At 39.9% G+C, this 16902-nt stretch overlaps 1 protein-coding gene across 1 annotated transcript; it reads left to right on the top strand.

Moving 5' to 3' along the window:
- Nucleotides 1-4551: 4551 nt before the first annotated feature.
- LOC121534501 (CUB and zona pellucida-like domain-containing protein 1) lies at nucleotides 4552-6733 on the top strand. The gene is made up of 6 exons (XM_041841089.2): nucleotides 4552-4710; nucleotides 5100-5497; nucleotides 5664-5763; nucleotides 6019-6229; nucleotides 6414-6499; nucleotides 6689-6733. The coding sequence occupies exons 1-6, from the start codon at nucleotides 4552-4554 to the stop codon at nucleotides 6731-6733; spliced, it is 999 nt and encodes a 332-aa protein (XP_041697023.2).
- The last annotated feature ends 10169 nt before the right edge of the window (nucleotides 6734-16902 follow it).

Here is a 16902-nt window from a genome sequence, read left to right as displayed (position 1 = left end):
GCTGTGAGGAGCTGCTTCTCGTCCCAGCGCGCATCCAATATTCCGCCGTTACTCAAAGTACTCCAGTCCATTTATTTAAATCAAATAATTCCCACCTAATTAGTTAAAGTTGGTGCACGTTTATAAACCGAATTATTTCGGTCTAATTGTTTAACCAGTATTTTGCACGGTCAAACATCAAACGTTAAATCAAATAATAAACCAAATAGCCCAAACCAAGCACCTAAAACCAGTATTATTCTACGTCAAACATCAAACCTCAAATCAAATACTAAACCGAATTGTTTCGACACAACTATTCAAAAGCAGTATTATGCTATTTCAAACACCAAACGTTATGTTTCAAATGTATCAGTTCAAACGTTTTAGTTCAGTCACACAATTCATCACTTTAGCTTTATGTTCCCAATTGTTTTTAACGGGTTATATAGTTTAAGCAACCACAAATCCAACAGTTATTCCCAAATTATACCGTTTGGACAGCCACAGACGTCTTATGATTCCCAATTTGTTTTCTATCAAGATATACAGGTTTATCATTCACACTTTCATGCATACGACAACACTCGCACTGTTTAACTTTCTATAGTACCTCCTATGGGTGTCTTTTGTTAACGTTTGCACAATTTAAACCTTATTTCCTATTTGTAATTCTCATTATTTACTGTTTTAAAATATTCTTTGTATTCACAGCCAAAAATGGTACACAGTGAAGCGTAGTATACAGTTATCACACAGCAAAAATAGTACACAGTTATCGCCCTCACTCACAATACACAGTCATAATCCTATCATACAGTCAAATATGTCACACAGTCATCAATGACACCCATGTCACACAGTCATAAATGACACCCATGTTCCACACACAATCTATTTGGGCACACAGCCTCTTCTACTATCTTTATAAAATACTCCGCTGAACCTAGCCATATCCTCGAAGTTATGGACCTTGCCAGTCGCTAGTATTTATCTAAAATTTCCCGAACCTTAGCCGTATCCTCGTAGTTACGGACCTTGCCGGTGTAATTCTTCGAACCTAGTCGTACTGTCGTAGTTACGAACCTTGCTGATAGCAATTACTTAAACCAATTATTCCCTATATCTTCCGAACCTTAGCCGTATGTCGCAATTACGGACCTTGCCGGTAGATGTCAGCATTGTCTCCTGAACCTAGCCGTCTCTTAGCGGACCTTGCCGGTAGAATCAACACTCTCTGGTACCATGGTTTTTTTAAACATCACATTTAGCAAAGGTTTGCATGTCACAATATTGTGCTTGTCTACTCATAATAGTTTCATAATTTAGTTCACTTACATCAGACAGGTGTTTCACAAAATTAATTTGGATAAAGCCAATGTGCAGATCTTTGGTTATTTAACAACAGGTATTCTGCTTACCTTTTTAGAAGCCCGGGCAGTTTGTGAAACACACGGTTCGATTAAAGAGTTGACCAAATGGGCCGGACATTTACCCAGCGAAGTCCCTTCTACCAGATCACGTCGGGGTCACCAATTGTCAAAGTCGCGTCAATTCAAATCTGGTATTAGGAACAAAAGAGGTCAACACGACTTCTAAGGTATACTAGTTATTTTAATTAATGCAAAAACCTTCAATGGTAAATATGATGTTTCGTATATATACGGGCTCTCTGAGATGTCTCGCAGGACACTCCAGAGAACTAAAACATTGTTCCAGAAAACAATACCCAAATACTCTGACAGAGGAAGTTTCCCACTTCTCTGCTGGCCAATTAGAGTAAAGACTTGAGCGTGGTTTAAAGTATCTCAGCCAATCCGTTGATTCAGGGGTTGTTCTCATCTCTTCGGCGCCATTTGTTACACACTTCAGCCAGGCACAAGATTATCATAACAACCTATCATAGTGAGAAGAGCCAGCTCCCTTAGACATCATTCCTAGTCAAAGGAAGACTCATAGATCACAATGAACTATTATAGTCTTGCATTTGAAGACACAATCCTTATCTTCTCTTCACATCAATCACAGCCTTGCCAGGTGTCACAGCCTACATTAGCCCAGTCAAGACTGCATTCTTTCTAAGTTAGTCATCCCATCAGTTTAGGAGAATAATAAATCCCCAATACAAGCTTTGTCCGCTTGTCCCTGCTGAAGAGAGGAGGCTCTCATCTTGCTGTAGTTATTTAAAAAATAATCTAAACTCTCAATATTCAACTCAATAGCAACTTGTTTTACAACCAATATATTTGATATGGCTTTGCGATATGGGGCGACGCGCATGCGAAATAAGCACCGGCATTGTGAGGGCATAGGCCTATAGGTCTCATGGTAGTAGCCTATAACTGTAAAGATTTTTTAGGACATTCAATGTACTGTTGTATGAATACATGGCTACTAGCAGTGGGTATTATATTTAACGTTAGCTATCTAGTTAATGTATTTTGAGTTTCCACTTCCTCAGGTGTTGAACCCCAAATTAATTTGCCTATGATATTAGCAACAAGATCTCATAGTTTCCCTGCGAAATTCGATGTATTATGGATGAACGTCTATTTTTGACGCATTAATTCCGAGTGGTTAAGGAGAAGGCTTAAAACAAAATAATTTTTTAAAAATGACGTGCTAGGTATCATCAGTATTCTCATGGCTTGCTAGAGCATTGTGAACTGCCGTCACGTAGAGGTCTAAACAGCGCACTCCAACTCTGAGCCTCATGAGTTCGCGTCCAGTGCTGGGTGATAGTTTTTCTGTGTGAGTGCCGAGGAAGGCCTATATTGATGTTCTCAGGACCTTTTCAAACGTCCGAAATCGGCGTCTATTTCTAGTGACCAGCCTGCATATTAGTTAGTGCACATAAAGATGTATGTAATTCATCTATATTAAAAAAAAATTACAATAATCTATAGTCAAATAGTCAACCCAAAATTAATGACAATCACTGGATTAGGTTGCACATCAAAATATATTGAATCATACATTCCTGCTCGGACAACTTGAATGTTCTTGAATACCTCAGTAGTCTATTTATCATACCTCTTAATAAAAAATTTGTTTCAGCCTGCCCCTGGTAGGCTATTACACCATTTATCATTACCGCATGTCAGTCCCATAAAAACAAAATGTTTCCCTGTGACAGACGGCTATATCGGTCTTCTAATGCATGACTAGTAAAGGCCCAGGTGCACTACTTTGTGAGAAAGGCTTGTTGTCAGTCATATATATTTTTTTATTCTGATTTATCAGGGTGTGCTGCAGCATCCTCAGCACCCCTACTTCCTACAGCTATGCTAACGTGCCATTTCTTTCAGTGAAATGTCGGTAATTATAAGCAGAAAAATATCTAAATGAGGCTTAAAAAAATTGAATAATCGCACCCCGTCTTTCCGCCGTCCCTGAGTAACGTGCGCAGGTAGCCTATGTGAGCCTTTTGAAGTAGCCTAATTGTTTGACAATCAGATGAAAACATCATGACTGGTTGTGTTTATGCCACATTAAGGCTAATACATTGTACAAATTAAACAACACATCTTTACTATTAGGCCCATAGAGATCCTATTAAATTAATACGGATTCTATAGGCCTATGTAATTTTATGATTAGGCCCATCAAAAAATATATATAAAAAAGCGTGTGCAAACATAGGAGGTCCCTGTACCAGCATGAAATTTCATCTACTTTCACCCCTGCTTAAATCATTTCAGATCTAGCATCTATCAATCTGAGATGAGATGTGTCCTGGTGGAGGTCGGACGCACAAATGGTTGGTATAGATTATTCTATGATCATGAATGATATGTTGCTGTGTGAATGTGCACGTTGATAATGTATAAACCTGTGAATATAAATACCTACTAGTTTTGATATTTATCGAAATAATATCAGTAAAAATGCAACTGATATTGATATCAACTTTCCAGATAGTGCCCATCAGTTTTCAACAGTGGTGTAAAGTACTTAAGTATACAGTACTGCTTGAGTCGTTTTTTGTGGGTATCTGTACTTTACTATTTATATATTTTTACAACTTTTAGTTTTACTTCACTACATTCCTAAAGAAAATAATGTACTTTTTACTCCATATATTTTCCCTGACACACAAAAGTACTCGTTACATTTAGAACGCTTAGCACGAATTCACACACTTATCAAGAGAACATCCCTGGTCATCCCTACTGCCTCTAATCTGGCAGGCTCACTAACCACAAACACTTAGTTTGTAAATTATGTCTGAGTGTTGGAGTGTGCACCTGGCTATCCGTAAATAAAAAAACAAGAACATTGGGCCATCTGGTTTGCTTAATATAAGGAATTTGAAATTATTAATACTTTTACTTTTGATAATTAAGTATACTTTTACTCAAGTGGTATTTTACTGGGTGACTTTCACTTTTACTTGAGTCATTTTCTATTAAGGTATCTTTACTTTTACTCAAGTATGACAGTTGGGTACTTTTTCCACCATTGGTTTTTAATCACATTGTTTTCAATAAGACTGATATGTTTTACAATAACAAGATATCTCCACATTCACCTGTGACAGTCAAAGCCAAAGTGGTTTGCCAAGAGACTACGATGACAGTGGAAGTGGAGAAGTCCTCTATCCCGGGAGTAAATGAGGGCCATCTCCGCCTCAGTGATCCCAGTAACTCTGCCTGCGACCTGCAACGCCTCTCCAACAGCACCCACATCATCGGAGTCATCCCCCTCAATGCCTGTGGGACTCAGTTAGAGGTGAGACCTCTGAAATGTCAAATATTATAGTGTGATGATATGTGGATATCTCTTTGGGTGTGAGACCCATTCACTCCTGGGTGTTTGTCTATGTTATTCATATTGTACCTGGTCTGAGGGCATATTCACCCCAAGGGATGAATTAGGCTGACTGATTTAGAATGGGTTGCATCAGAGAAAGGGTTAAGTTGTAGGGTTTTGGTGAGTGGTGGCTTATGCTCCCCTGTGAGAAACATCAAAAGAAACACCAACATGCTTGCTCATAACCCCAAGAGTTACACAGCAATATAGGAACGACCTACATTTTGGTGTTTTTAAGAGTTCAGTGCTGGCAGTGCCCACAAATGTAGCTGTCTAGATGATTTCCCTCTCCATTTCTCTCAATCCAGGAGGATGACGACAACCTCCTCTTCAAGAACGAAATCACCACCTTTGACAACCCCAATGACATCATCACCAGGCACCACCAGGTGGAGATCCAGTTCTACTGCCAGTATGCCAAACGTGGCAACGTGAGCCTGGGCTTCAGCGCACACAGGGAGAGCATCACGGTCCTGGAGAAAGGTTTCGGCACGTTCACCTACCAGTTTGAGTTCTACCAGACGAGCGAGTTCACCAGTATTGTGGATCCCCGTAACTACCCGTTAGACGTTGTGGTGAAGCAGATGATCTACATGGACATCGAGGCCACAACCACTGTGAACACTGAGCTCTTCGTGGAGTCCTGCAGAGCAGCGCCGTACGACAACCCCAACTACCACCACACCTACCCCATCATAGAAAACGGGTGAGACTCAGAACACAAAGGCATCCATCCATCCATCAACGTCATAATGGCACTTGTAACAGTAATGTTAGAGTATTATTGAAAACGAGATACGCCTTTTAACAGATTTTTCTGACTGAAAGAGACATGACTATTAATGCTGTAATATCATGTTCTATTTTACCAGGTGCAATGTGGATGAGACTGTTCAAATCTTCTCACCCCGTCACGAGATACATTTTCGGTTCGGAATGGAAGCTTTCAAATTCATCGGACTGCACGACCAGGTAAATAGGAACAGTTTGCTGGATCATTCAAGGTTCATATTTACATTTGACATTTTATTCATTTAGCAGACACTTATCCGGAGCTGAAAGTAAGCATTTCGTTGGACAATGTACAGTATACCATGCATATCCCGTACATACGACTAATACAACTTGAAACTTACAGGAGCATTTAGGGTTAGGTGCCTTGCTCAAGGGCACATCGGCAGGGTGACATCATCTCAGTTCAGTGATTTTTGATCTCTCTGGCTGTAGGTGTACATCAGCTGTTCAGTGATTGTGTGTGAGGCTGGGAACCCCAACACCCGGTGCGCCCAGGGGTGCATGAACTCCACCTCACCCCAGTCTGCTGATCACCACCACCGCAAGAGAGATGCCCCCATGCAATCGACCAGGCACCACATCTCCCAGGGTCCTTTGCGCCTGATAAAGACGTCCGAGAGCTCAGGTAACACTAACCCTGAGGGTAACTAGCTCAGGACAAGCAAAAAATTAAATGTTGTACTTTGAGTTGTTGAAGTTACAACAGTTCTTATCCATGATTAATAAAGGACCTCTGCAGTCAAGTCCTCAAGATACATCTCTGGATGGGAAGGTGTTTTGGTGTGTTTTGGTGAAAAAAGTGTTGACTTGTTTTCTTGTCTTTTCAGTGACCAACATGAACATGGTATTCATGGCTGGATGTTTCCTAGCATCCATTGCCATGGTGTGCGGAGTGATCCTCTACAAGGGCAAAGCAACTGGGGGCTGCAGGTAGCTTAGTGGGTAAGAGCGTTGTGCCAGTAACCGAAAGGTCGCTGGTTCTAATCCCCGAGCCGACTAGGCGAAAAATCTGTCGATGTGCCCTTAAGCAAGGCACTTAACCCTAATTGCTCCTGTAAGTCGCTCTGGATAAGAGCGTCTGCTAAATGACTAAAATGTAAATGTAAAAAATGTCAAATATCAGCCCCTGCCAACATTTGAAACGTAGTCAGATGGCAGCTATCCTTTCACATATAGCCTGAAGGATGGCGGGAAACATATCATTTGACACAGAGAAATGTCACCCTCTTGGGAGCAATAAGACATATCCATAAACATACTTAACGGTAACTCCAAGTAACATGTTTTAAGGGTTAAATGCTTGTGTTTTATTAGACTTCTCATCTATATTGGGATTGGCAAAATAATCTGGGGATCTTTCTATACTGGTCAGGGGCTGTTGGTAAATTGTAAGTCAAGACCAGTGATTCATTTTTTTATTACATTACATTTACATTTTAGTTGTGTTACATCAAAATGGGACCCTGGTTGAATCTACTGAAATAAATGCCTTACCACTTTTTGTTTATATTATGTACAGTGCCTTCAGAAAACATTCACACCCCTTGACCTTTTCCACATTTTGTTGTGTTACAGCCTGAATTTAAAATGGATTAAATAGAGATTTTTTTTTTGTCACCGGCCTTCACACAATACCCCATAATGTCAAAGGGGAATAATGCTTTACAATTTTGAATACAAAATGAAATGCTTAAATGTCTTGAGTCAATAACTATTCAACTCCTTTGTTACGGCAAGCCTAAAAAAGTTCAGGAGTAAAAAGTTGCATGGACTCACTCTGTGTGCAATAATAGTGTTTAACATGGGATTTTTGAATGACTACCTCATCTCTTTACACAACACATACAATTATCTGTAAGGTCCCTCAAGTCGAGCAGTGAATTTCATACACAGATTCAACCACAAAGACCAGGGAGGTTTTCCAATGCCTCGTAAAGAAGGGCACCTATTGGTAGATGGGTAAAAAATAAAAAAGCTGACATTGAATATCTCTTTGAGCATGATGAAGTTATTAATTACACTTTCGATGGTGTATCGATACACCCAGTCACTACAAAGTTACAGTTGTCCTTCCTAACTCAGTTACTGGAGAGGAAGGAAACCGCTCAGGGATTTCAGCATGAGGGCAATGATGACTTTAAAACAGTTACAGATTTTAATGGCTGTGATAGGAGAAAAATTAGGATGGATCAACAACATTGTAGTTACTCCACAATACTAACCTAATTGACAGAGTGAAAAGAAAGAAGCTTGTACAGAATAAAAATATTCCAAAACATGCATCATGTTTGCAACAAGGCACTATAGTAATACTGCAAAACATTTGGCAAGGCAATGAACTTTTTGTCCTGAATAGAAAGTATTATGTTTGGGGCAAATCCAATACAACACATTAAGGAGTACCACTCCCCATATTTCCAAGCATAGTGGTGGCTGCATCATGTTATGGGTATGTTTGTAATCAGTGGTGTAAAGATACTTTAAAGTACTTCTTAACCCTCCCGTTGTCCTAGGGTCAAAATGACCCGCCACTGTGTTGAACCAACTTTATTTAATTTTTATATTTTTTGGATCATTTGTGAGAAGGAGGCAGTGATACTTTCTTTAAAGTCTCACTGCCTCCTTCTCACAAATGATCCCCAAAATATAAAAATTAAATAAAGTTGGTTCAACACAGTGGCGGGTCATTTTGACCCTAGGACAACGGGAGGGTTAAGTATATTTTGGACAACTTTTACTTTTACTCCACTACAATAATGTACTTTCTACTCTTTACATTTCCCAGACACCCAAAAGTACTCGTTACATTTTGAATGCTTAGCAGGACAGGTAATTTTTCCAATTAATGCACTTATCAAGAGAAAATCACTGGTCATCCCTACTGCATCTGATCTGGCAGACTCACTAAACACACAGTCTTTGTTTGTAAATGATGTCTGGGTGTTGGAGTGTGCCCCCTGGCTAACTGCAAATTTAAAAAACAAGAAAATTATGCCATCTGGATTGCTTAATATACGGAATTTTAAATGATTTATACTTTTACTTTTGATAATTACAGTGAGGGGAAAAAAGTATTTGATCCCCTTGAAGTGCCATGCTCTACCAATTGAGCTACAGAGGACCACCATGTGCCACGGAATCGGCACATCGAAAATGTATTCCCAACTATTTTGCAACCTGTAGGGGGCAGCTGTCATTTTTCTGGTCATTAAATGGAACTGGTATACTTTTTCATTTCATTTAGCTTCTCCCCCTTCCACTTTCCTCCTCCATTTTTGCGGTAATGCTGCAATCAGTTAGATGTAACTTTAGATAGATCAGACATTTCCATAGATTTTTGTTAGCCGCATATGTGATATAACTCCACCAGTCCTATTTTTGATATAATTAACAAAGATTATACCATTTTTAAACAATTAGTATATTTGAGTTTAACCATAATATTTGTTGTTATATTTGTTCTGTCCTTTCTGGTGGATTAAACTGAAATTGCAACCAGGTTTCTATGGCTTTAATTTTTAAATAACGATATTTTGGAGATTATTTCATTTTCAATTAACTGAAAGTGAGATGTTGTAATCTGTAGTGGAATATTTTTTGCTCATATAATTTAAAAAAAACTAGTCGTTCGGTGTAGGCAGGGCCATAAGTAAATAGGTAAACTGGGATATGACTAAAGAATTAATCAGGGTGATTTTTCCACAAATAAACAGGTATTTACCTTTCGATGGTAGCAAGATCTTATATATTTTTACTAACTTCTATTAAAATTTATTGTAGTGAGATCATTTATTTATTTTGGGATATGAATACCGAATATGTCCACTTTTTTTGCAATCCAATATGTAATATGGTGCACTTATCATAGTTCGGTTGTAATCCAGAGAGGTTAGAAAAATTATCTAGATCCTCTATGAGGCTGTGCAAGGATCCAAATTGCAGATTTAAAAGAAAACATGAGTCATCAGCGTACAATGAAACCTTCATTTTTAACGCCTCGATCACACCAGAAGTACATTAATGTCCAATTGAACGCTGCGTTTGCCTTGCAGCATTGCGGTGCAGAGGCAGTTGCAGTGCGGTCTGTGTGGTGCATACGTTGGATTTATCGAACGTATGTATCAAACTGTATGCGTAGACGGCTTGACAGAAATGGTAACAGAAAGTGAATATTGAACTTTTATTGCACACATATCCAGATGATGCTGCATACCATTTTGTGCAATGACACTGTAGATGTGATCGAGGCATTATCCCTGGATTTCTAGCCCCTTGATATTATTTAGATCTGATTTTAACTAAGGTCGATGTCTGCGCCCCCGTGTAAATGAAATTAGCATAATAAAATAATCTCATTAAATCTGTCAGTTTAAGCTAGACGTATGTTTTTTTGCATTGGATGTGTCTCAATCCCCCGCATTCCGCATCTGCAGTGAAAGGTGACAGAGCTAGAACGGTGTTTGTCAGACCATGAGACGTCCCAAAAATCTCACAAAATCGTCTGTAGCGTCTGAACGGTTTGGCCTAAACACTAATATGAACCCTCTGTGGAAAGGTGAGGCTCTGACGAACACGTACATGTCGGTTGTTTTGCCCACACGCCTCACAAGACTCGTCTGAAGGTCCCCCGGTACCAGTTGAAACATTTATGGAAGTATATAAACCGTATATGTGACATTTTTGAAAAACATGAATCAGGTTTTCATCAAGGATCTCTCTGTACTTTGCTCCGTTCATCTTTCCCTTGATCCAGACTAGTCTCCCAGTCCCTGCCGCTGAATACCATCCCCACAGCATGATGCTGCCACCACCATGCTTCACCGTAGGGATGGTGCCAGGTTTCCTCCAGACGTGACGCTTGGCATTCAGGTCAAAGAGTTTAATCTTGTTTCTCATGGTCTGAGAGTCTTTAGGTGCCTTTTGGCAAACTCCAAGTGGGCTGTCATGTGCCTTTTACTGAGGAGTGGCTTCCGTCTGGCCACTCTTCCATAAAGGCCTGATTGATGGACTGCTGCAGAGATGGTTGTCCTTCTAGAAGGTTCTCCCATCTCCACAGAGCAACTCTGGAGCTCTGTCAGAGTGACCATCGGGTTCTTGGTCACCTCCCTGACCAAGGCCCTTCTCCCCCGATTGCTCAGTTTGACCGGGCAGCCAGCTCTAGGAAGAGTCTTGGCTGTTCCACATTTCTTCCATTTAAGAATGATGGAGGCAATTGTGTTCTTGTGGACCTTCAATGCTGCAGACATTTTTTGGTACCCTTCCCCAGATCTGTGCCTCGACGCAATCCTGTCTCGGAGCTCTACGGACAATTCCTTCGACCTCATGGCTTGGATTTTGCTCTGAGATGCATTGTCAACTGTGGGACCTTCTATAGACAGGTGTGTGCCTTTCCAAATCATTTCAAAATCAATTGAATCTACCACAGGTGGACTCCAATCAAGTTGTAGAAACATCTCAAGGATGATCAATGGAAACAGGATGCACCTGAGCTCAAATTCGAGTCTTATAGCAAAGGGTCTAAATACTTTTGTAAATAAGGTATTTCTGTTTGCAAGAAATGTCAAAAAAACAGTTTTCACTTTGTCATTATGGGGTATTGTGTTTAGATTGATGAGGAATTTTGTTCATTTAATCAATTTTGGGAAAAGTCAAGGAGTCTGAATGCTTTAAAAATGCACTGTGTCTATAGTTTTACTAAAGTATGACAATTGGGTACTTTTTCCACCACTGGCTGTGTATTATGTCTACATTTCTTACTTAAATCAGAATATGCTAATCAGAACACTCTCTTATCCCAATAAGTGCATCCACACATGAAACTTACATGTGAGCCGGATGTGGCTCTTCTGTCTACATTGGGTCCTCTGTATTTTTTTGCTATTCAGATTAACTTAAATTAATTGATGTGCTTTCAGTGGCCTGAGTGCATCCACACTGGGCAGAAATAGGTTCACAATGGGGCCCTGGCCACCTCGTAAATGGATTTGTGTCCATATAACCTATTATAATGACTGTGTTCAAATATTGTTTTTTGCACAAGTTATTCAGGAAAAGTTAGGCCTGCTTAGAGGTCGCACAATCAGGACAATGTAAAGGGTCACAGGCAGAACAGGGACAGCAGGTTAGACCTACTGAGGCTAGGTCTCTGTTAGAGGACAAAAGAGGCAAGCATAGCAATACATAGGCTAATGCATTACTCATTTAAAGTTTTCATACAATGTGATAATCAATCAGTGCACAATAAATAAATAAGTGAATAAATAGATTAATGACAGGTAATGGGTTATTAGGGTTTTCCCTGTCCCCTGCATCTTTTTTACCAACACAATTTCTTTCTTTGATTATTTTGTCTATAGATCATAACTTTATCTCTTATTGTTAGTAATGACTGTTTCTATTTTGCAGGCCACACCGCATACATCTCACTGTGAGAGAGGACATCAAACAAATTATTTTGTCCTTTCCACGACTGTCAAACCATTATTCCAGGATGAGGGGGGGGATGTGGACCGAGAGTACCTCAGTCCAGATCTGAATCTGCTCCACATTTACAGGCTCTACAAAGAGAAGAACCCCATGGTGAAGGCAAAATACCGGGACATTTTCACTCTGCAGAATATCATATTTGGCCAGACAAGGACAGACACTTGCTCTAAATGAGATGGATTCTACAAACTGTCATCAGTAGCCACAGAAGAGGAGAGGACGAAGATGTTGGCAGAGAGTGAGCTGCACCACAGGAAAGCTGAGAAAGCATACTCACAACTCCAAAACGACACAGTTGGCCAAAGCCACAAGTGACTGCCATGTTATATATGTAGATTAGCAGGGCGTGACCTAACCTAACTCACTCCAACATCTACTACCAAAGGCAGCTATCAAACTACAAGTTTGCATTCATGAGTTAGGCACAGAGGAGCCTGCAACTACACTACCGTTCAAAAGTTTGTGGTCACTTAGAAATGTCCTTGTTTTCAAAAGAAAAGCAATTTTTTTGTCCATTAAAATAACATCAAATTAGTCAGAAATACAGTGCAGACATTGTTAATGTTGTAAATGGCTATTGCAGCTAGAAATGGCTGACTTTTAATGGAATATCTACATAGGTGTAAAGAGGCCCATTATCAGCAACCATCAGTCCTGTGTTCCAATGGCACGTTGTGTTTGCTAATCCAAGTTTATGATTTTAAAAGGCTAATTGATCATTAGAAAACCCTTTTGCAATTATTTTAGCACAGCTGAAAACTGTTGTGCTGATTAAAGAAGCAATAAAACTGGCCTTCTTGAGACTAGTTGAGTATCTGGAGCATCAGCAATTGTGGGTTCGATTACAGGCTCAATCTTCTGAAACTCGTCGGTCTATTCTTGTTCTGAGAAATGAAGGCTATTCCATGCGAGAAATTGCCAAGAAACTGAAGATCTCGTACAATGCTGTGTACTACTCCCTACACAGAACAGCGGAAACTGTCTCTAACCAGAATAGAAAGAGGAGTGGGAGGCCCCGGTGCAAACCTGAGCAAGAGGACAAATACATTGCAAAGTAAAAGCCATATCTCAGACTGGCCAATAAAAATAAAATATTTTTGGGCAATCTGAGATATGGCTTTTTCTTTGCAACTCTGCCTAGAAGGTCAGCATCCCAGAGTCGCCTCTTCACTGTTGACATTGAGACTGGTATTTTGCGGGTACTATTTAATGAAGCTGCCAGTTGAGGACCTGTGAGGCGTCTGTTTCTCAAACTAGACACTCTAATGTATTTGTCTTCTTGCTCAGTTGTGCACCGGGGCCTCCCACTCCTCTTTCTATTCTGGTTAGAGCCAGTTTGCGCTGTTCTGTGAAGGGAGTAGTACACAGCGTTGTACGAGATCTTCAGTTTCTTGGCAATTTCTCGCATGGAATAGCCTTCATTTCTCAGAACAAGAGTAGACTGACGAGTTTCAGAAGAAAGTTATTTGTTTCTGGCCCTTTTGAGCCTGTAATCGAACCCACAATTGTTGATGCTCCAGATACTCAACTAGTCTCAAGAAGGCCAGTTTTATTGCTTCTTTAATCAGCACAACAGTTTTCAGCTGTGCTAACATAATTGCAAAAGGGTTTTCTAATGATCAATTAGCCTTTTAAAATGATAAACTTGGATTAGCAAACACAACGTGGCATTGGAACACAGGACTGATGGTTGCTGATAATGGACCTCTGTACGCCTATATAGATATTCCATTAAGAATCAGCCGTTTCCAGCTACAATAGCCATTTACAACATTAACAATGTCTACACTGTATTTCTGATAAATTTGATGTTATTTTAATGGACAAAAAATTAGATTTTCTTTCGAAAACAAGGACATTTCTAAATGACCCCAAACGTTTGAACGGTAGTGTATGTCTGATCATTGTTACTTTCTGGGAATCTTTCTATATTGGTCAGGGGCTGTGAAACATTCAATGTATTTGTTATAATTGTGTTACATTAAAAATAATTGTTTATATGATTTAATGAATTACTGTAAGATGGCCATTTCAATAAATACATGTGTATTAATTTGTAGCCATGTTTTTTTACACATGAAAACAAAATGTAAATGTTAAAATATACAAATGTTTGTATATTTAAACTAGCTAATGCCTCATCTTTACTGATGAATGTGATTGGCCAAGCTCCTGAATGTGTAATACTGTCCTCTGCTCTTCACTCTGTCCAGCTCAGGAGTTTAACAGAAGCTTTTGACGTCAGAGCACAAGCACTTTCTGGTATCTAAGGCCAAATTGTGTGTGTGTGTGTGTGTGTGTGTGTGTGTGTGTGTAAGGAACTCAGTCCGGCTTTCAACTTTCTTTTGAATAGAATGCACAAGGTGTAATTTCGAAATTAGGTAGTGCATCATCAGTTTTCCTCTTGTCATGTCAGTCATTGCATACCTTCGAGAGCTATTTATAACTTGTCAGAAATGTCCAGATCAGTGGCGGCTCCTGAAAAAATTCTCAGGAGGGGCAATTTTTCTGATGATTTAGGTGACCTACACACATTTAAAAAAAGATATGTCCAGCAACAACATGAAGACAGGGGCAGCATATAAGTCAATACCAGAAGCATTTATTGACTGATCTCAAAAGTGTTGGCTTACCAGGGTTGGTGGAGCCCTCAGTTTCATCTTTGCCTCGCAAAGCTAACTCAAACACTCCGCAAAAACTTCACACACTGGATTAGCCGGCTGAGGATGTGGCGGTTCTTGCTAATGTCGTAGTAAATATATTTGTTATAGTGAATATGGAATATGATATGTTGAGTAAAATGTTGTGCTAAGATCTATTTAGGTCAGGAGCTGGTTATAAGTTATGTTCCTATCCAATAACAATGGACAAAAGGGTCCTATCTTGTCAGCCTTGTCAGCAGGTGGCCAAGGACAACACCCACGCCATAGGCCTCTCAGTTCTTCCAACTCACGAGTTCTTGCTCTGAGGACACACACACACACACACACACACATCATCACTGTTAAACACACACACACACACACATCATCACTGTTAAACACACACACACACACACACACACAAAAATCCCCTCTCTTAGGCTGAACATTTGAAGACAGAGAACCCGACTCAGAGCCAATGCAACAGTGACAGTAGCCTGGAGGGGACCTCGCCCAACTCATCAGGACCAATCAGAAGATCAGAACTACTAGATTGAACCTACTTCATTTATTGCATAAAATGTCTGCACACAATGTTTGGGGCTCTCTTCAGATAATAATAATAATAATAATAATAATATGCCATTTAGCAGACGCTTTTATCCAAAGCGACTTACAGTCATGCGTGCATACATTTTTGTGTATGGGTGGTCCCGGGATCGAACCCACTACCTTGGCGTTACAAGCACCATGCTCTACCAGCTGAGCTACAGAAAGTGGATACTCATGGATGCGCATTGCAATTGTAAAATGTCAACACAATTGGAGACACCACGTCATTTTTGGAGACATGTTATTGACAGTAAACTATTGTAGATGCGACTGCTAACTAAATAAAACATTTTAGCTGGCTAGCTAATCATCTTAGCTAAATGTGGGGCAAACAATTCAGTTATTTACCGTTAATTTGAGGGATTGGGGTGAAAGAAATCGAGTTACATAGTGATACTTTACGATATACTGTATTGACAATATCGCAATATTTTAGCGCTAGTTGGCTGTACCTGCACCAAAACACCATTATTGTTCCTTCATAGCTTGTTCTCAATCTTTTCACATTGGGAGCCAATTTGTTTTCAGCACTTTTATTTCCATGACTGATCAAAACTCGTTCTCATGGCTTTCTGATCCCTCTGCAACAGACATATGGTGCGCAATAAAATCACAGTATCGAATCGCAATCACGTATAGAATCATGAGACTCGCAATGCTGATGCATATATCTTATCGTGAGGTTCCTGGCAATTCCCAGCCCAAGTTCATTTGCCACAACAAATCTCTTCGCTAGCAAACGCAATGTGTCTCCAGCAATGTTTACTTTTTTGACGTTCTATGGCATCTCCACTTTCCAAGCATATATGACCACATGTAATATTTTGGTAAGTGATGCAAATAGTGAACTATGTAGGGCCAGGATGTAAAATATATGTAGCTGCAGCAATTTCTCTTATCTGATATGGTAAGTAATGGGGCTTGATTTATAGCTCCTAAGAGTTTGACGAACGGGTCCGTGAACGCGATTGCAGATATCTTTACCTCTGAATAAACTGCCTTATATTATACAATTATCCACCTTGTCCAAAAGTCTCTACTTTTTCTCCGTTCTCCAGTAAACTTGTTTTATCAACAATAGTAAGGTTCAATGACACAGAAAGCAGTTCAATGTCGGGGTACAGTCGCTCTCTTACCAGGATCGCGGTCCGCTCTGACCAGGGTGAAGGTGGCTGGCTCCACCTCTCTGCCAGCAGCGTTTTCATTATTTAGTCCGTTCGTAGCGGTATGTACCACGATCAACAAGATCAGTCCAAAACCGAAGATCAGTCCAAAGCAGAATGTTTGCAGAATGTTTGTAAACTAAGTCTACAAATTAAAAACATAAAATAACGCCACACTGCAGGTCGCAACATAGACGCTGATAGCCGCCATTGTCTTAGTTACGTTTCAACGTTACGTCACGTATGACGAAAGCGCGTAAGTGCATGCACACACGACACCCATAGAGAATGTATTGAAAGCTTTGAAATGTGAAAAAATAGATTTTACATGACAGGCTATGAGAGACTTCTGGGCGATTTTCAACCTGACTGAAATCGCCCAAAAAACGGGCGGGGCCATTTGAAGCACGACT

Source organism: Coregonus clupeaformis, chromosome 21 (assembly GCF_020615455.1).
Source record: "Coregonus clupeaformis isolate EN_2021a chromosome 21, ASM2061545v1, whole genome shotgun sequence".
Lineage (NCBI taxonomy): Eukaryota > Metazoa > Chordata > Actinopteri > Salmoniformes > Salmonidae > Coregonus > Coregonus clupeaformis.
The sequence above is the reverse complement of the archived record's forward strand: the minus strand, read 5'-3'. Positions and strand labels throughout refer to the sequence as shown.